The following is a 21,501-nucleotide window of genomic DNA, read 5'->3' on the forward strand; positions in this document are numbered from 1 at the left end:
TAAATTTTCAAAACATTTTACATGGTTGAAAACATTTAACTGCATAAAAAGTCCCATTTGAAAACTGCCTTCCTCCCACTATGGGTAAAAGTACAAACACTGTGCTTTTGCCCACATGGAAAAAGGGCAGGGCTAGGTCAGGGAAGAGATATATTTTGAAATCCACAGTGTGCACGCTGGCTCAGATTTTCCCTTTGAAAATGAGCTTTTGGAAAAATTGGCCTCTGAACTTTCAGTCATTTTTGCATACAAAGCCAGGTTTTAGGCATTTAAGGGGGTCATTTTCAAAAGCGATCGCACGCGAATAGTCCCTTTTCGCATGCGATCACTAAATGGGGGCGGAGTCGGCCCTGGAAGAGGAGGAATCGGGGCGGCACTGGGGCTGACTCTGCAGTGACATCGCTGGCAGCGAAAGGTAAGGACCCTTATTGCTGCCAGTTTCGCGCCGAATGACTACACCTTTTATGGTGTAGTTATTCGGTGCGAAAGCCGGCAGCAAGCGCACCGCAGTGGTGCGACCTTAGAAAATTCAGGCCTAAATGGCTTGGTTTGCATAAAAGTACATCCCTAACCTGGTGATGCTCATACTTTTACACAAACTGGGGCGACGCATTCTGAAGGGAGTAGGAACTTATGTGCATGCATTATTTTACAAATTGTCCGTGTAAATGGATCCGCACCAGTTATGTCCCCTGAGGAGATGTAACTTTGTGTGGGTGAATCTGTGCATATACCAGGCGCATAAGTTTACTTTGACAATCTGGGGTAAAGTCTGTACATAAAGGTATGCACAGGCTTTACCCCTTTGTGCACAATTAGAAAATTACTTTTCCTTAGTCTAGGTTTTCTAGGGTTCCTTCCTTATATTTTTGTTACTTATGTGCTATATTGAAAGCATATGAGCTTGCAAGTGGTAAAGAGGGGGGGGGGGGGGGAAGAGGAAAGAGACTGTGACCTCCACACTACACCTCTAACCACAAAGTATTAATAAAATACAAAAATATTCACCCAAAATTCAATGGTTACCTGATAATTCTTGTTGAGCACAACACTGTTGAAAGTAAATGAGTGGGGAGGGGAGAGGTGGTTTGTTTTAATGCTCCAAATCAGCCAGCTTGGGTTCAGCTCTGACGGTTCCTGGGAGCTGCAGCCGCTTTCTCCTCAGAGCCCTCCGCCAGCGCTCTCCTGTCACACAGGCAAACGCCAGAAGCTGGATCCTGGTAGCATGCTTCATGGAACAGGACGCAATTATTCCAAACATTGTTTTTCAACTCTCCCCACCATTCCATGCCAAAAGTTTCCAGCAGCGGCAATGGAAAAACAAACAGAACGATGATAAGGGAAACATCTGCTTTCCTTTTTTTCAACTTTCATATTATTATTAAAAATAAAAAAGGACAGAAAACAAATTATTGCTGTGTGTCTACAAATCCAATTATAAAGCTCAGATGAAACACTATCTGCTCTTATTACTGGAGCAGCTTGTATCAGTTCTCTGTGGTATGTAATGAAACTTTGAACATTGTATTTACCTGACAGATTCCATTACAAATTAAGAATACAAGATATATTTACAGACTCACTCAGACAATCTTTGTCATGATTTCCCCACTTATGTCTCTGGTACATTTTTTTATAGGGGGTTGGGGGGGGGGGATGCAGTGAATGGTAGATGAATGGATTTCACATCACTTCACGTGCTTTGCGAGTGTGGGATCTTGCACAAAATAAATAGCAATCAGAAATAAAAGAAGAGGCATCTTAGTCAAGATTTAACACTAGAAAATAAAAACACACCTGTACATCCATGAAAGAGAAAACAAAAATGAGCAGCACAGCTGTTGGAAGTGGTTAAGGATGTCCTTGCTACTTCTCAGAGAAAGGGTATCAGTTTTACTGACTGGTGTTTCATTTAATCTTTCCACCTTCATCCAGAGACCACAAGTACACGGGATACGTGACTGGCCCATCAGCCTCCCTATCTTCACTTTCCGAGTCTCCTTTGGATTGGAAAGACATTGATTTAGCACTCTGGGGGCCTGTACACTTAACTGAGATCTTTTTTTTTTTTTTCGCTCAGAGGTGTGGTGTTCTGCCATTTCCACTGGTGCGGGAGCAAGAAATGCAGAAACCCAAGGTGCTGTGCTTTTTTTTTTTTGCATTAAAAAAGGAGCAGGCAGCAAATGTGCGCAGGGATGGGCCCCACGCCTCTGCCGTACCCTTCACTTGAGAACATCTGCCAAAAGATGCTGAACACTTTTAGGTGCAGGGTTCCACCCTTTTCCGCCTCTGCCTAATCTGTCCCGTCCAGCCGGTTTTAGAATTTATCCTCTTGGTCTATTGACTCTCAGTTCCAGAATACAGAAGGAGCAATCAGGGTGGATCCCTTTTCTTCAAAGGAATACTAGTCATTGTGTTCTTTGTAGTATATTCCCAGGCACTTCTGCTGTTAGTTCCAGAAACCTTGCCATGTTGTCCCAAGACACGGTACACCCCAGTGTCACATGCACCTGTAAGTGTAAGTTTTCTTAGTTAATGCTGGCAGAAATCTTCAGGAGGGATCGTTCCTGGGAGGGTGAATAGCTGCGAGTGGCTCAAAGTTTATACCCCTTTCTTTAATCTTTCATTGTAGAAGACAATATTATGTTCACTTTTCCTCTCTCTCACTTTTCATTAATAACCCCCCCCCCCCCCCCCAATCCCACCCCGGGTTCCTAAGTGGATTTAATTTTGTTCCCAGTGCTTTCCGGTCCATTGACCCATCTGTTTCACAATATCCCAACATTAACATTCGCAGACATCAAACTTGCCACCCATCCCTGGGCAGCTCAGTCAAGTTGAGTTTGTTCATAAAACAGGTTTCTTAAATAAGCTTTTAATCATCTATCTATTTATTTGTACACATATAAAATATATATTTATATATTTATATAATATATATTTTTGGACTTTTTTTCTTTCTGCCTCTTTTATTTACAGACATACTGATCCACAATCTCTGTGCATTTTTTACACTTGACAAAGCAGCACCAGTGGAATTTGCAGTGGCATCGCTCTACTTGGACAGTCTTGAACTGGTCGTAGCCCCTCCCACAGCACATGAGCTCACAGCCATCCATGCCCTCCGAGGTCTTGTTACAGAGTCTGCCAGTGGTGCCCAGGGAGCCAGTGGTCTCATTGCGCAGGCAGTAGTCAGGACTCTGATCGATGTAGACCAGGTCCTCCTCGGTGGGAGTGTTGAAACGACTGTTGACCAGCTCCAGCTTGTTCTTGCGGTTGAGCTTCATCGCAGCGGCGCTGTCATACTTCTCCTTCAGGTGCTCCCCGACCTTGCGAAAGTCAGCCAGTTGCAGCCAGCAGGTTTTCAAGCTACAGGATCCCGAGACTCCGTGACACTTGCAAGCCACGTCTGCTAGTTTGTACACCGCCTAGGTGAAATGACAGAAATGGATATTATTTTTTTTCAGAGAAGATCTTTAGTGAAAGGTTTATCTAGGCACAATGAGTGTCTCATCCAAAGCAACCGCAATGAAATCGACATACACCTCAAACATTTTCTATTGGACCTGTTGTTATTACCAGTAAATTAGCACTTCTAATTACCCAGCCCATGGAGATTATGAATGCTGGTAGCAAGAGGAAAATATATTTCCTCATTCCCCATTCCCATGCACTAAACCAGAGATTCTTGTTCTTTTCACATAGAGGTCTTATATGTAAAGGATACTCTATTGCATTTTAAAATAACACTTGCCACCCTGCATACATATATTGCCAATTCATATAACTAGGACAGAGTTCAGCAATTCTCGTGTTTGAATGCCACAAGTCTCATGCATATTCACTGAGAATATCCTGAGAAACATAAGAAGTTGCCATTCTGAATCAGACTGAGGGTCCATCAAGCTCAGCATCCTGTTTCCAACAGTGACCAATCCAGGTTACAAGTACCTGGCAAGTATCTAAACATTAAATAGATACCATGCTACTATTGCCAGTAATAGCAGTGACTATACCCTAAGTCAATTTGATTAATAGCAGTTAATGGACTTCTCCTCCAGGAACTTATCCAATTCTTTTTTAAACCCAGCTACACAAACTGCCTTATCCACATCCTCTGGCAACAAATTCCAGAGCTTAATTGTGCATTGAGTGAAAAATAATTTTCTCTGATTTATTTTAAATGTGCTACCTGCTAACTTCATGGCGTGCCCCCTAGTCCTTCTATTATCTGAAAGAGTAAATAACCGATCACATTTGCCCATTCTAGACCTCTCATGATTTTAAAGACCTCTATCACATCTCCCCTCAGCCATCTCTTCTCCAAGCTGAACAGCCCTAACCTCTTTAGCCTTTCCTCATAGAGGAGCTATTCCATCCCCTTTATCATTTTGATAGCCCTTCCCTGTACCTTCTCCAGTGCAACTATATCTTTTTTGAGATGTGGCAACTAGAATTATACACAGTACTCAAGGTGAGGTCTCTCCATGGAGCGATACAGACAGATTATGACATTTTCCATATTATTCAACATTCCCTTCCTAATAATTCCTTACATGCTGTTTGCATTTTTTGGCTGCTGCAGCACACTGAGCCTACAATTTCAATGTATTATTCACTATGACACCTAGATCGGTTTCCTGGGTGGTAGTTCCTAATACGGAAACTAACATCGTGTAACTACAGCATGGTTTATTTTTCCCTATATGTATCACCTTGCACTTGTCCACATTAAATTCATCTGCCATTTGGATGCCCAATCTTTCAGTCTTGCAAAGGCCTCCTGCAATTTATCACAAGGTGCATGTGATTTAACTACTCTGAATAATTTTGTATCATCTGTAAATTTCATTACCTCACTAGTCGTATCCCTTTCCAGATAATTTATAAATATATTGAAAAGCACCGCTCCAAGTACAGATCCCTGAGGCACTCCAATGTTTACCCTTTTCCACTGAGAAAATTGACCATTTAATCCTACTCTCTGTTTCCTGCCTTTTAACAAGTTTGTAATCCCCAAAAGGACACCACCTCCTTTCCCATGACTTTTTAATTTTCCTAGAAACCTCTCATGAAGGACTTTGTCAAAAGCCTTCTGAAAATCCAAATACACTACATCTCCGGTTCACCTTTATCCACATATTTATTAACCCCTTCAAAAAAAATGAAGCATGTTTGTGAGACAAGACTTCTCCTGGGTAAATCCATACTGGCTGTGTTCCATTAAACCATGTCTTTCTATATGCTCTGTGATTTTGAACTTTAGAAAATTTTCCACTATTGTTCCTGGCACTGAAGTCAGGCTAACTGGTCTGTAGTTTCCTGGATCACCCCTGGAGCCCTTTTTAAATGCTGGAGTTACATTGGCTATCCTCCAGTCTTCAGGTACAATGGATGATTTTAATGATAGGTTACAAATTTTAACTAATAGATCTGAAATTTCATTTTTTAGTTCTTTCAGAACCCTTGGGTGCATAACATCCGGTCCAGGTGATTTGCTACTCTTTAGTTTGTCAATCTGGCCTACTATATCTTCCAGGTTCACAGTGATTTGGTTCAGTTCATCAGACTCATCACCCTTGAAAACTATCTCCAGAACCAATATCTCCTCAACATCCTCATTAGTAAATACAGAAGCAAAGAGTTCATTTAGTCTTTCTGCAATAGCCTTACCTTTTCTAACAGTCCCTTTAACCCCTCGGTCATCTATCGATCCAACCAACTCCCTCCCAGGTTTCCTGCTTCTGATATATTTTTAAAAGTTTTTATTATGAGTTTTTGCTTCTACAGCCAACTTTCATTTCAAATTCTTTCTTAGCCTGTCTTATCATTGTTTTACACTTAGCTTGACAATGCATATGCTTGTTCCTATTTTCTTCAGATGGATCCTTCTTCCAATTTTTGAAGGATGTTTTTATGGCTAAAACAGCTTCTTTCACCCCACCTTTTAACATGACCTGCTGCAGCCAAGGCCTGGAGCTGCTGACCCCTGGACTAGGAAGTGGTGAAAGCAAAATCAGCGATATTAAGTCGGAGGTCCCGAAGAGTAAAAAAAGTTTAAAAAAAAAAATTTGAATTCGGCCTGCGGCTGTCGGGCCGAAAACCGGACGCTCAATTTTGCCGGCATCCGGTTTCCGAGCCCGTGGCTGTCAGCAGGCTCGAGAACCGACGCCGGCAAAATTAAGTGTTGGCTGTCAAACCCGCTGACAGCCGCCGCTCCTGTCAAAAAGGAGGCGCTAGGAACGCGCTACTGTCCCTAGCGCCTCCTTTTGCCCGGATCTACCGCCGGACCTAATTTAAATACTGCATTGTGCGCACCAGAGAGTGGCCGGTGCGCACGCCGGGAGAGTGGGCGTTCGCTCGCTCTCTCGCAGACTTTACTGTATCGGCCAATTTGTTTGTAAAGGGGTATACCGAAAAGGCTCCATGTTTCCATAATCTATATAGGTTTTAATTATATCCTGGGTTAATCAAGTCAGAATATCAGTGATATTGAAATACTGGCTACAGCAGACTTGGATCATGTGCACAAAACAACAAATGTGTCAGTAGTCCCCCAAAAAACTGAAGACTGGATTTTAGAATCCACAAACTGATCAGAATGGGGAACTATCAATTAAAAAATAAATGTAAAGGGCATATGCAGCTTTAGCCAGTTTAAGAGGCCCTATTTTGTGATTCAGGTGTGAAAAATATGTAAACTGAAATTTCAATAAAAATTTACAAAGTTTTGGAAAGGAAGGACTAAAACAGAGACTGGAAGGGAAAGTTTAGTTTATTATTTGATTGACCACTTTTCCATAATAAAATGAAGGAGGTTTATAATAATAAAAAAAAGGTACATAATACTCAGTATACTGTAGAGACTTAACAAAATAAAAAATAAAACAATTCAATAACAAAAAGCATAAAAGAAAAAAAGCAAAACAAAATAATGCAAAAAAAAAAAAAAATTAATCAGGCAACAGTATAGGAAAAACACCGGGAGGGAACAAACAGTGAAGCATTTAAGGTTTTGGCGCCCCAAAACCTGTTGGTGCTGTCACCCCCCTCCACCCCCCCCCCTACCTCGAGGCTGAACAATAAGGAGCAAAAGGTCTAAGGCACGGTCCCCTGGTTAACTGTGACAGCTGAAGGTAGATCCTGTGGTATAAATTAAACAGTTCTAAAGCAAATTGGCAAACATTTCCATCTTTTATATTACATTATAAAAATAAAGTAGTTTTACACTATAACTATTAGTATATTTTATTTTTATTGGGTGAAGAAACATGATCTCAAGTTTCAATGCAGGGTGGAGACCTCAGGGATGGGGAGAGGAAGGGAAGATATTCAGGAATGGGTTAAGGAGAAAGGGGGAGGAATGTGAAAAGGAATGAGAACTAAGGGATGGGAGGATGGGGAAGTTTAGGAATCTTGCCCCTAGATTCATTATTCTGCTATATTTATATTTATAGCAGAATGATGAATAGCATTTATAGCAGAATGATGAAGCACGAAAAAAGAAAGGGGTGGGGGAGTGATAGTGGGTAGCTGACCACCGCACACTATAGCCTCCATAGCACCACGGGAAAAGGTGTCGTTATTTCCCACGGTGCTACCGGCGATAATGTGAAAAACATTATTTCCCGTAGCGTTGCCGGGAGATAACTCCACCCAAACCCCACTCACACTCTTCCTCTTCCCCTAATTAGAATAACACTGCCACGATGAGGCCAGAATCGCGTGGAGTAGGACCTTATCGCGTGTGATAAGGCGGTACCACGCGCAATACCGGCACATCACAGAATAAGGAATGACCCTGTTAGATAGGGTCAAGGCGAAGAGAGAGGGAGGTTCTTGAATTGAGGAAGGGGAAGAGGGAATAGGCAGAGTTGGGAAGTGGGTTCTAGGATCTGGAGAGAAGGGAGGTTCTAGGATCTGGGAGAGAGAATCCAAGATGAAGGGAGGGAGGATTTTAATTGCAGTGGTTGGAGAGAGGAGGAGGGAGGTGTCCCTACCACGATCTGGTCCTGCTCCTCCTTGCATCCCCTCTCTCACATCCAACCAATATCACATAAACATTTACACACACATACTTGGCACCAATCCCTTCTATCTCACACACACACAGACACTGTCCCCTACACTTGTAGTCCTATCTCTCACATACAGACATACACCCCCCAGCCAATCCCCTTCTCATCTCCCAGCCTCTCTCCCAGCCTCCAATGATCTCTACTCAGCCTCTCCTAATCTCCCCAAAATGATCCCTTTTTGCTTTCAGTTGCAGGCTCTCCTGTTCCCTGAATGCTGCCTGGATGGGAGGTACTGGATCAGGAAACAGAGGGCTGGTTCTCTGCTGAGTGAGATTCAGCACAGCTGAAATACAAGAAGTCTTCAGCCAGCCTTCTGCCCCCAGATTTCTGCTACCCTAGGCACAAGCCTAGTGTTCCTATTGACAAATCCAGGCCTGGGAACAGAGCCCACAAAATGTAGGCTTCCTGCCTTCTCTCTGGGCCCTTCCTAGCCTTCTGGGCCTGGCCTTCTTATCCAATGCAGCAGGGATCCTCCCTGGCCCCACTTGCTGAGTTGGCTTTTAAGGAGAACCGGGCCAGATACCTGTGGCTGGTCCTTTAAAGTGCTCTGAGGGAGTTTCTTATACACTCCCTCACAAACCTGTCAGGTCGAGCGAATAGTCATGCCCAGGTTAATCCTTGGCTCTTCCTCTGTGACCCGAGTATCTGAATCTGTGAACAAGCTTACATCAAAGATGTCCTGCCTCTGGGTGGACTGCCCCTGCTACCCATGAGCTGCCCCACAGGGTTTTAAACTGGGGACAGTTGTGTCCAAGAACAACCAGGTATACGAGCTCGGGAAGGACTCCAGCTTTCATAATGGTGTGTCCTGCCGAGATTGTCAACAGGAACTGACTAGCAGGATGCTTCTATTTGTCTCCATGTATACAAGCAAGTGTCTCTTTCCTCTTATGGTTGATATGTTCTCTTTGGAGCAGGTCCTCATGAACGAGAGTCTTGCCAGACTCTGAATCCACTAAATTGGGTAGGAACTTCATCCAATTCCACCTGAGTCGCAAGCTCCTTAAGTCCTGGATAAGGAATATCCACAAAGTTGCAACTTTGGAGCTTTGAAAAAGTACACATCCATTCAGCTTCCCACTTTTAATTATCCTTCTGGGGCTCTGTCTCTGCCCCCTGCCTCTTTGTTGTTACACCAGCTTGTGTTCCTACTTCACGTCTTCAAGCCATGGCCACTCTTCATTTGTCTTACAAAAAGAGCATGCCCTCGGGGTGGGTTCCCCTTTGGCTTTAGCTGCTCCTTACAAGGTTCTTTGTTTTCTGCTTTTCCATACGGGCAGTGACCTTCCTCGTGTCTATTCCCCACACAAAGGGCACAGAAGGATAAAGTGTCCATTGCCTAGTTACTGGGTTGTGCCAGTTTCTCTGAGGTTCCCTTTTGCCTTTGATTTGAGAATCATCCCTGCTTTGGAGATTTGCCTTTATCCAAGTGTACTTTAACTTCTAGTACTGGCTGCATCACTAAGCTGACATCCATAATGACAGTCCCTTGCCAAATGACTTCTCCTTCCACAGTTGAAGCAGGCAGGAGAGGCTGTGCTGGTGGTCTGGTTACAGAAGATAGGAAGTCTGCCTCAGAGGATCATTGCTGGGATCCTCCAGTCTCATTATTTTGTTACGGTGGCTGTGTGTGGGCTGTCTTTCTAGCCTCTGAAACATGTTGGGTATTAATTGTGCCTGGTGAAAGGCGTCTATCACTTCTATTGCTTTTTCCCAACATGAGCCCTGGGTGGCGGCAAACCCAATTCCAATGAGCTGGTCAAGTCTATCTAGAAACTGTTCTAGAAGCATCTATTTGGCTACCTTGAGACAGGCCTTTGCCTCTAGCTGCAGCCATTCTAGCTGGCATCTTTCAGACGATGGTTTTGGGGGCTTTCCTCGAGCTGTAGGATGCCCTGCCGGAACTGCTGCCATTATGTTTCTGAGTTATACCTAACTCTTTCTAAGATGGCAGTCTTCACTTCTGCATAGATGGTCCTTCCATCTGGATTGGACATTTGAAAGGTTGCTTGGCTTTTGCCCATGAGCAAATTTTCCAGGTATGTGTTCCAGTTGGCTTCTGGCCAACACCATAAGCAGGTGGTCCTTTCGAAGTTTTTCAGGAAGATCTCCAGGTGCTCCCCTACTTTCATCTTAAATAGACTTTGAGGTTATGGATTCACCTGAGTTGTGGCAGCTTGCATGGCTTGGACAATCTGTGCCAGCATTTCCTATTGTTGGGTGAACTGTTCATATAAATTTTGCATGAATTTCTGTAGCTGCTCCTGCCCTGCAGCGAGAAGCTGTATCACCTACTTCATCTTCTCTGCTTCTCCAACTGTGCAATCAGTGAAGCTTGGAGACTCTCTGGGATAGGAGAAAAAAAAAGAAAACAAAAAAAACCTTTTTTGTCTTTCCAGGCCTTACTAACTGGATATTCCCTAGCTCCTTCAGGCAGGACTAGTCCCCTGGGTCTGTTATAACCAATTCCCAGGCTGTCTGTAGCCAGGTCCCAGAAAAAAAATTGCTTCAGTCTCTGTGGGCTCCTGTCTGTGCTTCCCGCTTAGAACAGGGATCCCACTCTCACACCATCTGTAGTTGCTTGAAGCAGCCATGAGTTGGGAAATAGCCAGGAGTACAAAAAGGAGGCCAAACTCCAGCTTATTCTACACAAACAAATTCTTTATTTACAAGGAAAAAACAGAAGTACATCACAGATACCACTTACCTCAGCAGTCTCACAACAATCTAATAGAGGCAGTTCTTAGGCTGGCTTCCTACCTTCTCTGTAGGGTCTCCCCAACTTCTGGGCAGTGCATTCTTATCCAAGGCTTTAGGAATTCTAGCCCAGAATCCCTTACTGGGTTGGCTCTTAAGGAGGACCACCCAGACAGCTGTGGCTGGTCCTTTAAGACAGCGTTTTTCAACCAGTGTGCTGCAGCAAACTACTGTGCTGCGGCTGAAGTGCAAGTGTGCCGCAGCTGCAGTCTTTATTTTTCCTTTCACTCTGGGCCTGCAGGATGTCCTGCCACCAGCAGGGGGCATCAGAGAGCAGCACTGATCGGCAGCTGCTCATGCCTCCCCATCTGCTGGCTCTCTGCAATGGAAACTGCACAGGCTCTTTAGGCTTGTGAGACCTGCTGGTAGTGTTTCCAACCTCGCTTATTTCCCTCGAGTTTGGGCTTTTTCTAGCGATTCACCTTTTTTAATTCACGGGTGGCTTATTATTGGGTGTTTTTTTCTGTCAATCGCACTTTTTTGGGCTTGGTGGGTGGGACTTGTGCCCAGCTGTCCCTGTGACTGTCTGCTGCTACCGATGAGGCCTGTCCACCGTCAGAGGAGCACGTGGGCAGACAGGCAGGGCAAGCAACAGCGTCTGGTGACCAAGGAAGATTTTATGCAGCACAGCAGGCTTACACGCTGAAGGGAGTGAAGCACTCAACTGGCAGCAATCAAAAAGAAAACCTGGAGGGGGAGGAATGAGTGTGCTGGGAGGGAGAATGAGTTTGAGGGAGCCAGAGGTGTGCTGGGGGGGGGGGAGGGGGAATGAGTGTGAGGGGACCAGACATGTGCTTGAAGGGGGTGGGGAGAGGGAATGAGTGTGAGGGGGCCAGTCATGTGCTTGAAGGGGGGGGGGAGAGGGAATGAGTGTGAGGGGGCCAGTTCAGTGTGCTTGAAGGGAGTGGGGAGAGGGAATGAGTGTGAGGGGGCCAGTCATGTGCTTGAAGGGGGTGGGGAGAGGGAATGAGTGTGAAGGGGCCAGTCATGTGCTTGAAGGGGGTGGGGAGAGGGAATGAGTGTGAGGGGGCCAGTCATGTGCTTGAAGGGGGTGAGGAGAGGGAATGAGTGTGAGGGGGCCAGTCATGTGCTTGAAGGGGGTGGGGAGAGGGAATGAGTGTGAAGGGGCCAGTCATGTGCTTGAAGGGGGTGGGGAGAGGGAATGAGTGTGAGGGAGCCAGTCATGTGCTTGAAGGGGGTGGGGAGAGGGAATGAGTGTGAGGGGGCCAGTCATGTGCTTGAAGGGGGTGAGGAGAGGGAATGAGTGTGAGGGGGCCAGTCATGTGCTTGAAGGGGGGTGGGGAGAGGGAATGAGTGTGAGGGGGCCAGTCATGTGCTTGAAGGGGGTGGGGAGAGGGAATGAGTGTGAGGGGGCCAGTCATGTGCTTGAGGGGGGGTGGGGAGAGGGAATGAGTGTGAGGGGGCCAGTCATGTGCTTGAAGAGGGGAATGAGTGTGAGGTGGCCAGTCATGTGCTTGAAGGGGGTGAGGAGAGGGAATGAGTGTGAGGGGGCCAGTCATGTGCTTGAAGGGGGTGGGGAGAGGGAATGAGTGTGAGGGGGCCAGGCATGTGCTTGAAGAGGGGAATGAGTGTGAGGGGGCCAGGCATGTGCTTGGAGGGGGGAATGAGTGTGTGGGAGCCAGTCATATGCTTGGAAGGGGAATGAGTGTGAGAGGCCATTGTTTTTTTTATTTTTCACTTTGAAGAGGCTACAGAGTTCAGTGGCTGAGACTGGAGTGGTAATGCACCAGTCAACCATACAACTGGGCTGCATGGAAGGGTGGCGAGAAAGAAGCCATTACTGAATAATGAATTGTGAGTTTGAAAATTTACTTTTAGTGCATACTGTCTGGAACAATTTGTGAAATGTCATGTAATCCACAAAAATCTGAAGGACATTTTAGGGGGTTAAATACTATTACAAGCCACTGTATTTCATCCATTACTCTCATAAAAAGTATTTTTTCAATGTTTTCTGTGTATAAATACCTTCTAATAAAAGTAGTTTTAATCTCATGTGTTTTGGGCTTGTTTTTCCATCAAATAGTGCTTGTTCTTTCATGATTACCTGGCAACCCTGCTTGCTGGCTCCGTGCAGTTCAGGGTGCAGAGGGAGGCTGGCAAAGGACGAAGAAGCAGCACTGGATAAGCCTGCTCCCAGATTTCTGCTGTTCAAGGTTTGGGGTGGGGATGTGGAAAGAGACAGCTGAATGTGCCACCAGGTGTGGGGGAGAGATCGAGGGGAAGGTGATGATGCCAGGGAGTGAGGTTGAGGGAAGATGATGCCAGAGGGTGGAAGGAAAGAGAAGAGAAGGTGATGACAGGGTGGGAGAGATGGAACATGATGATGATGATGGTGGTGAGGGAGAGGAGTGAAGAGAGAGGGAAGATGATGATGATGCCAGAAAGTAAGGGAGAGGGCAGGTGATTCCAGGAGGTTGAGGGAAAGGGAAGAGAAGATGATTGGCATGGGGCTGGGTAGAGAGAGAGGGAAGTTAATGATGTCAGAGATGAGTGACAGGGTTGGAGGGAAGTTGATGATGATGCCAGGGGGTGAGGGAGAGAAGAGGAGGCAGAGGGAAAGAGATGCCAGGTGGAAGGAGTTGGAAGGCGAGGATGATGGGGGGATGGGGGAAGAGATAAGGAAGGTTGTGATGATGCAAGTGAGTGGGGAGAACGGGTGGTGGAAGGTGATTGTGATTTCTGGGGGTGGGGGAGAGGGAAAGTGATGATGCCAGGGAGTGGAAGAGAGGGGGATAGAGGTAGAAGGAGATGGAAGGTGGCGATGATTCCAGGAGTGAGGAGGTGGAGAAAGAAGGTGATAATGCTAGGAGGTGAAGGAGAGGGGTGGAGGGGGAAGGTGATGATGATGCAAGGATTGGGAGGAAGAGGTGGTGGGAGAGGGAAGGTGATGATGATGATGCCCGGGGGTGGGGTAGAGGGAAGAAAAGGGAAGGTGATGGCAGGGAGTGGGGGAGGTTGTAGAGGGTAGAGCATGATGATGATGATAGCGGGGAGGTACAGAAGATAGGGAGGGAGAGAGAAGGTGATGACTTCAGGGAGTGAGAGGAGGGGTAGAAGGAAAGGGAAGGTGGTAATGAGGAACCCAGGGGCAAGGAGAAGATATGGAAGGAGAGAGGGAATGTAATGATGATAGCAAGGAGTGGGGAGAAAGGTAGAAGGAAAGGGAAGATGGTGATAGTGATGATGATGATGGTGGGGAAGTAGAAGAAGAGGGATGGTGATGATACCGTGTTTCCCCGAAAATAAGACTGGGTCTTATATTAATTTTTGCTCCAAAAGACGCATTAGGGCTTATTTTCAGGGGATGTCTTATTTTTTTCATGTACAACAATCTACATTTACGGTATTCATTTATTCATGTACAAAAATCTACACTTCTTCATGTACAAAAATCTACATTTATTCAAATACAGACATCTTCTTCTGGAACATCATCATAAATCTCCAAACCCAGAATTCCGGCCTGAATTTCTTGCAACTCTATTTCTTGTAGAACCATTGGCCCCAATCTCTCATATCCAGCAATAGAGCTCTCCTTAAATGAGCACTTCTTGTCCATGTAGCCTGCTTTTAGTGCATTGGCAACACAGCCGTCAGTGATTTTATCCCATGAATTCTTCACCCAAGTCACAACCTCTTGCAGGCTAGGCTTCACAAAGTTTCCACGCTGATTTCTCTCCATTCTATTTTCAATGTAGTCATTGATTTCCATGCACAAATGGTCCTTGACTGGCTTGTTTATTGCAATATCAAGAGTCTGGAGATAGGCAGTATTTCACGCGGGAATCATTATTTGATCTATTCTTTTCTCTGCAAGAAAGTTCTTCATGTCTTTAGCGCAGTGAGTGCTGGCTGAATCCCAGACCTCTTTGGCCACCTCGCAAAACAAGTGGCAGCATTAAATCCTAAATCGACCCACTTCCTTATAACTGCTTGTGTGCACCAAGCGTTTTCAGTTTCAAGAACATAAATGCCTGAAACACATTCAATGTTATCTTTCTTGCCCATAGTGATGGTTAGAGGTGGGACTCTCTTTCCATCCAGACGAATTGCCAAAATACAGGTAACACGTGCACTTTCTTAACCAGTGGAGGGAATGTAGATTGACAGGGCACCCCTCAATTGTCGTTTGAGATCCTTGGCCTACAAACACTGCAGTTTCATCCATAGCAATCATGTTGAAGAGTTGGTATTTAGAAAAGTCGATGCCATCAACAAAGGACTTGAATGCAAGTGCACGATTAATAACTTCACTATCTTTCAGCTTGAACAGTGTTGTCGATCTTCTTAGAGACAGTTCATATCTCTGAAGGAAGCCATCTAGCCAGTGTTGTGATGCTTTGAATTCTTCTGGGGATATTTTTAACTGTGGTGCCATTGCAAGGGCAAATGCTTGAATATCAGCCCTGCGCACAACCAAAGCCTTTGCTCTCCTGTCAGCAATCCATTCACAGATGATGTCTTCCAGCTCAGGAAATAATGGTTGCTGACCTGATCCATACTTGTGCTTCTTAGCATTTCCCTCGTCCACCTGTTGACTGAGGTTATCGTACTCTACTTGCCATTTTCGGACTATTCGGAAATCCAACTTCCTTTCTTTGCAGAAAGCCGTAAGATTCTTGCCTCAGGAATCCTCCAGATTCTTTCCTTGTACTCAATGGAATAGCTCTTTCTTTTTGCACTCATCTTGTCTGGGTGTCATTAAGTGCATTAAGAATGTCCGTTACAACACACGACGTATTGAATTATGAAGATTCATAGTAGACACAGCCACATCCGTTCATTATTAAGTGCGCACGTTATTCATGCGTTGTGTCTGTACTCCAATTGGTCATTCGGCAAAAAGTCTCGAGTTCATCTGTTTACATAGGCAAGGGGAAGGAAAGAGATGGTGGGAGAGGGAAGGTGATGATGATTATACCAAGGGGTAGGGGGAGGAAGAGAAGAAGATGATGATGCCAGGGGAGAGGAGTGATTATGATGGTGGGGAAAGAGGGAAGGAGAAGGTAGTGGTGCCAAGGGATGGGGGGAAGGAGAAGGTGATGATGATGATGATGCCACTGGATAGGGGGTGAGGGAAGTGAGGAGGAAGTGGTTGGTGTGGAATAATAAAGTGAACCCTGTGCTAGGTGTGCCGCAAAACAAAAAGGTTGAGAAGCACTGCTTTAAGGTGTTCTGAGGGAGTTTCTTGTACACTCCCTCACACAGTCATACTAATTATCAAAGGCTGGGTAAAAGGTCAAATCTTCACACTAGTTCTAAATCTCAGATAGTTATACTCCTGTTTAAGCTCTAAAGCAGGAGTGGCTAACCCCGGTCCTCAAGAGCAACAAAAAGGCCAGGTTTTCATGATATCCACAATGAATATGCATGCGATAGATTTGCACGTACTGCCTCCATTGTATGCATATCTATCTCATGCATTTTCATTGTGGATATCCTGAAAACTTGGCCTGTTTCTGGCTCTCAAGGTCCAGAGGTGGCCACCCCTGCTCTAAAGAAATGGCATTCCAAAGGAAAGGAACCTGGTAACTAAAGGCAGTACAAGGAGTAGTCTCTAATCCAGTGGTTCTTAACCCAATCCTTGGGACACAACTAGCCAGTCAGATATTCAGGATATCCACAATGAATAGGCATGAGTTAAATTTGCATGTGCTGCTTCCATTTTATGCAAATCTATCTCATGCTTATTCATTGTAAATATTTTGAAAACCTTACCGGCTAGGTGTGTCCTATGGATTGGGTTGAGAACCCTTGCTTTAATCTAATAGTGAAAGGAGAAGGAACAGTTAGTCCTTGGGGAATTCTGTGCTACTGCGGAGCACAGAATTTGCGCAGAATTTCCAAATTCTGCACAGAAAATGGCAGAGGAGACCCCGGCATGCCGCGAACGGAGCACACCATTGCAGCAAAGATGAAGGCCCCCAATGCACCAGTCGCGATGAAGATGAAGGCCCCTGGCATGCCGTAAACAGAACGTGTGCTCCAATCGCAGCGAACATGAAGGTCTCCGCTTGCCTCGGGACGCACTCCACTCACAGCAAAGATGAAGGCCCCGGTGAGCATGAATATATGTAGAGAGGTGTGTGTGTGTGTGTGTGTGTGTGTGAGGAGGGGGAGGAGGAGGGAGTGTGAGAAAGGGGAGGGGAAGGAACTAGAGAGGAGGGGAGGGTGAGAGAGGAAGGGGGAGGGGAGGATGAGAGATGAGGAGGGAGGGTGTGAGAGAGAATGCAGGGGAGAGAGGGTAAGAGACAGAGAGCAGGGGGGTGAGCAGGAGAGTGTGAGAGAGACCAGGGGGTGTGAGAGAATGCAGGGGGTGTTTGAGTGTGGGTGCCAGAGAGAGGGAGCCTATATGAGGAGATTGTGAAGGAATGGGTATGTGTGTGAGAGATTGGGAGCTCATGTGTATGAAAAGGGGATCCTGTGTATGTGAGGGTGCTGGCCTGTGTGAAGGGATTGTGTAAGTGTGAGAGACAGTCTGTGTGAAGGAGTGCGTGACAGAGAGACATAGGTAGCCTGTGGGAGGATGTATGCATGAGAGAGAAAGGGAGCTTGTGAGAATGTGCATGCAAGAGAGAGGGACCCTGTATGAGGGGATGTGTGTATGCGAGAGAATGAGGGAGCCTGTATGAAGGTGTGTGTATGTGCACTAGAGAAAGGGAGCATGTGTGAGAGAGGGAGGAACAGAGGGAGCCTATGTGAGGGGCAGTACTGAGAATGTGGTCAAACTCTGGGAGTGGGGATAGAGTGCAGGGGTTGAGCTTAGAAGTGGAGGGGAGAGATACTGGCAGGTGGAGGAGTTGGGGTCTGAGAGGGTAAAGTGGCCAGGGGATTAGGGAGAGAGAGTGTAAGGGACACTCTTACAGTGAATTTCTAGGGAAATTCTGCTCAAAATTCTGAATCTTTAAGTAATAACTTTTTTCTGAATTAATTTAAAATATAATTACTTAAGGACCGTCATGTGTTATTTTGACCAATATAAAGTTTTGAATTTTAAGCTTTTGTGCACAAAATTAATATTTTTTATGTGCAGAATTTTAAATTTTTTTGCACAGAATTCACCCAGGAGTAAACAGTGAGTAGATTCAACTGAGAAGACCTCAAAAAACTTGTAAGGACTTGTATTCAAGCTGGAGGACTCTCCCTCTCCCAGGAAGCATGGGACAAGCACAGTGAATACTTAGAGGTTTTAAGAAGCCAAGAAGTATGCACGTCAAGAATAAGGAGTCAGAAAAAAAGCATAACCCCGAATATTATAAAGACTGATGAGAGAGAGAGCACCTCTGTTAGAGAAACAATATGAATCTCTATCTCCCACTGTAAGAGGGGCATTTAACTCAGGGTGGTGTGTTGTTGGGTTTTTTTTGGGGGGGGAGGAAGGGGGGGCAGTGTTACATTGGTCTGAGTTGAAAGTGCCCCTCTTACAGTGGGAGATAGATAGAGTTTCATATTATCTCTCTCTCATGGTCACTTGTGTGAGCAAGTTATTAAAATATGTGTATAAAGGCTGCACACATATGCGTGGCAGGGATATTTTAAATGATATGCATGTACTTGCATGCACCATATAAAATTAAGCGTATTTTTGCATGCATTTTATGGGTGCACGATCCTTTCAAAATTTACCTGTTAGTGTTGGGAAAGCAAGGGGAAAGTCTGAGATCAAGTAAGATTTGTGGTACTGCAGTGAGGTTTGCCAGCAGGGAAAACTGACAAGATTAGATAGGCCTTGCAATTATTTCCTGCCTACATATGCTCTGATTCTGTTTCTTTTTGGTCCTGTTGCTGGTTTATGGTGTTTGTGTCTGGTTTATTGGCTTATATTTTATTATTATTTTTTTTTTATTCATAGGTTGTTGAGAACAAACTGTCTCCAGGTAATATTATTACAACAAAGCAAGCTGGGAGTTAGTGTTTTATTACCAGCTAGTAGTTCACTTTACAAGGGGTCATTGAACCATTAAGATGAATAGAAAGGAAACTGACACCTCTTACTGGTGCTACCATTCAGTCTGTCTGGCTCCAGACTAGAAAGGCCAGCAGTGCACTGTGCTATGCAAAGAAGGCGAGATACTCAATATTGACCATTTGCTGGATTTATGTTTCTGGCACTTTGTTTTTGCTATAACGAAAAGGCATCTAAATACCACACGTATAAATATCAAGAGTACCACAAGCAGTATCGAAGAGAGATAAATACTTAGTTTATTTTTATTTACTTATTACTTGGATCTATTATCAGCCTTTTTGAATATAAAATTCACTCAAATAGATAAGTGAGAAAAAGAACCAAACGGCTATTAAGAGATTCTCATAACACAGCGTACATGCTCTTATATGTCTTTAAACTCATTAGTATAGCATTTTATGAATGTCCAGTAATACATATGTGCAATAAAACTTGTGCAAAAACAAAAAATCATCGGTGCAAATCTACCAGCCTGCATTTATAGTTCTAAACAGGGCAGGATTTAAGATGATGGCTTTCATAGGCAGAGGGGTTTCACCACAGGAAGTCAGAACGCAGCAGGGGGAGTCTTAGTGCTTGGGCGTCTTCAGAATATGATGCTGTAAACACTTGCCTATGTCACCTCTGGCTAAATCCAGCCCTGATTATAAACGGAGATGTTCCCAAACATGAAACTGAGACTCTGCCGTCAGATGTTTATCAGTCTAACAGAAACATCTCCACAAAATGAGAGAAGACTGTTAGATAGTCAGTGGGTGGGTCTGACGCAGTCTGCATTTTAAAGAAATGTCTGCTGCGCTGCAGGGACCTTCTTTCATTCTCACTCTCCTAATTTGTTTATTTTTTTTGCCTCTGGTCAAACAGAGTGAAAAAGAAGGCCTCTGCAGCCGGCATTTGAAACACAGATTGCATCAGACCAATGAATATCCGACGACAGAGTTTATATTTCATTTTGGGGAGATATTAGACTGATGAATATCTGGCAACAGAGTCTGAGCCTCACATTTGAGAACTACTCCACCTATAACTATATATATATATATACAGGTTGGTAGATTTGCACCTATGAATTTTTGCACAAGTTCTATTGCATTTATCTATTAATGGACATTCACAAAATGCTGAGATTGATCATTATATTAAGGAGTTTAAAAATATGTATATGAGAGTGCACTATGTGTTACAAGAATCTCTTTTTAATAGCTTTTTATGTTTAGTTGTTTTTCTCACTTGCCTAAAATTTTTATTTAACTTTATTTGATACCAATTTTTTTTTTTTTTGCATACATTTGTAACCCCACCCTGGTGTGCCTCTCCTACAGGGGCGGGTACATAAACTTATTTGTTACTCTTTGGGGCTAGAAACTCTTCCTGGTTAGCTGTTCTGTCTCCCTCACTTCCCCAGGTGTGGATTTGTTGGACTGGGGGAAGAAAGGAGTCCTTTCACGTCCTGATGTGACAGGGGTGGTTTCTTTACACATTTACTTTTGTTTGCAGTTATTCCCCTGGGGAGGATGTAAATCCTTTATGTGGGTGCAGTGAGTGCAAAACAAATATTCTGGAGTCACTTGGTAGGGTCCATTAATAAGTCTTTACTGTAAATACTGAAGATGAATGGCACACAACTCAAACTGCAACATGACAGAATTATCTCAATTTCTTTTCAGTCTTTTTCCTTTATCTTTTCCAGAACCAAGGAAAACTCTCACTCTCTTGGATTAATTAAGTGGAGCTCCCAGATGGGCAGGGTCTTTTAAGCTGGGCAAAACCTCTTCCAAAACCAATAACTTGCAAAAACAGTCTACGGCACAGAGAGTTAAATCCTCTCTCTCTCCAGGGTGGTAAACATCCGATGGGTGTCTCTAGATGGTGAAATGTTCCTGTTCTTTTACTTACATTAGGAGAATTTCTGGATCTTCTTGAATTCTACACAGTCTCTTTAGCACTCTCTCACAGGATCCTTGATGGTAAAAAAAAACAAAACAAAAAAAACCCTTGGAAACAAGATATTCTCTTCCTTCAAACAGGAAGGAAGAGGCAGCCAAACTTACTCCTGGATCTTCTAACAAAAAGTGTGCTTTTCCCCCAAAAAGGAACAGCATCTAAATAGCGGCATCCCCTCCTCACAGAAGGTCATCACCACCACTTCAGGGGAACCCTTTATGTGGGTCGCCCTATCCTTGGGCAGCCCACACATAGGGTTCCCCTATCCCTGAGGCCGATGCAATATCAGCGCGTGAAAAACAGGCGCTCATGATTGAGCGCCCGCTTTCCTAACACACGCCCATCCACCTGTCCCGGGCGCGCGATGCAGTAAGGTAAATGAGCTGCCATGTAAAAACGGAGTCGCTAGGGGAAATTGTGCGTCCTTAATGCCTCCTCAGCATCGAGCGCCAGGAGACATGGTTATCAGTGGGGATTAGGAAAATGGACGCTCCATACAAGCGTCCGTTTTCTCCAGCTGCCGGCACAATAAACATGCACAATAGACATGGCCGGGACCATATATAAGAACATAAGAACATAAGAAATTGCCATACTGGGTCAGACCAAGGGTCCATCAAGCCCAGCATCCTGCTTCCAACAGTAGCCAATCTAGGCCATAAGAACCTGGCAAGTACCCAAAAACTAAGTCTATCCCATGTTACCGGACAGGTTGTCTACTGGAAGGAG

At 44.7% G+C, this 21,501-nt stretch overlaps 1 protein-coding gene across 1 annotated transcript in view; it reads right to left on the reverse strand.

The window, feature by feature from the left end:
- Positions 1-2,021: 2,021 nt before the first annotated feature.
- The window catches only part of WNT5B (Wnt family member 5B), a 278,878-nt gene continuing 259,398 nt past the window's right edge, over positions 2,022-21,501 (reverse strand). The window contains exon 5 of the mRNA XM_029599903.1: positions 2,022-3,428. Coding sequence (XP_029455763.1) covers positions 2,970-3,428 — 459 coding nt within the window. The 3' untranslated portion in view covers positions 2,022-2,969. The remainder of the gene's footprint in view (positions 3,429-21,501) is intronic.

Source organism: Rhinatrema bivittatum, chromosome 4 (genome assembly GCF_901001135.1).
Source record: "Rhinatrema bivittatum chromosome 4, aRhiBiv1.1, whole genome shotgun sequence".
In the NCBI taxonomy this organism is placed as follows: domain Eukaryota; kingdom Metazoa; phylum Chordata; class Amphibia; order Gymnophiona; family Rhinatrematidae; genus Rhinatrema; species Rhinatrema bivittatum.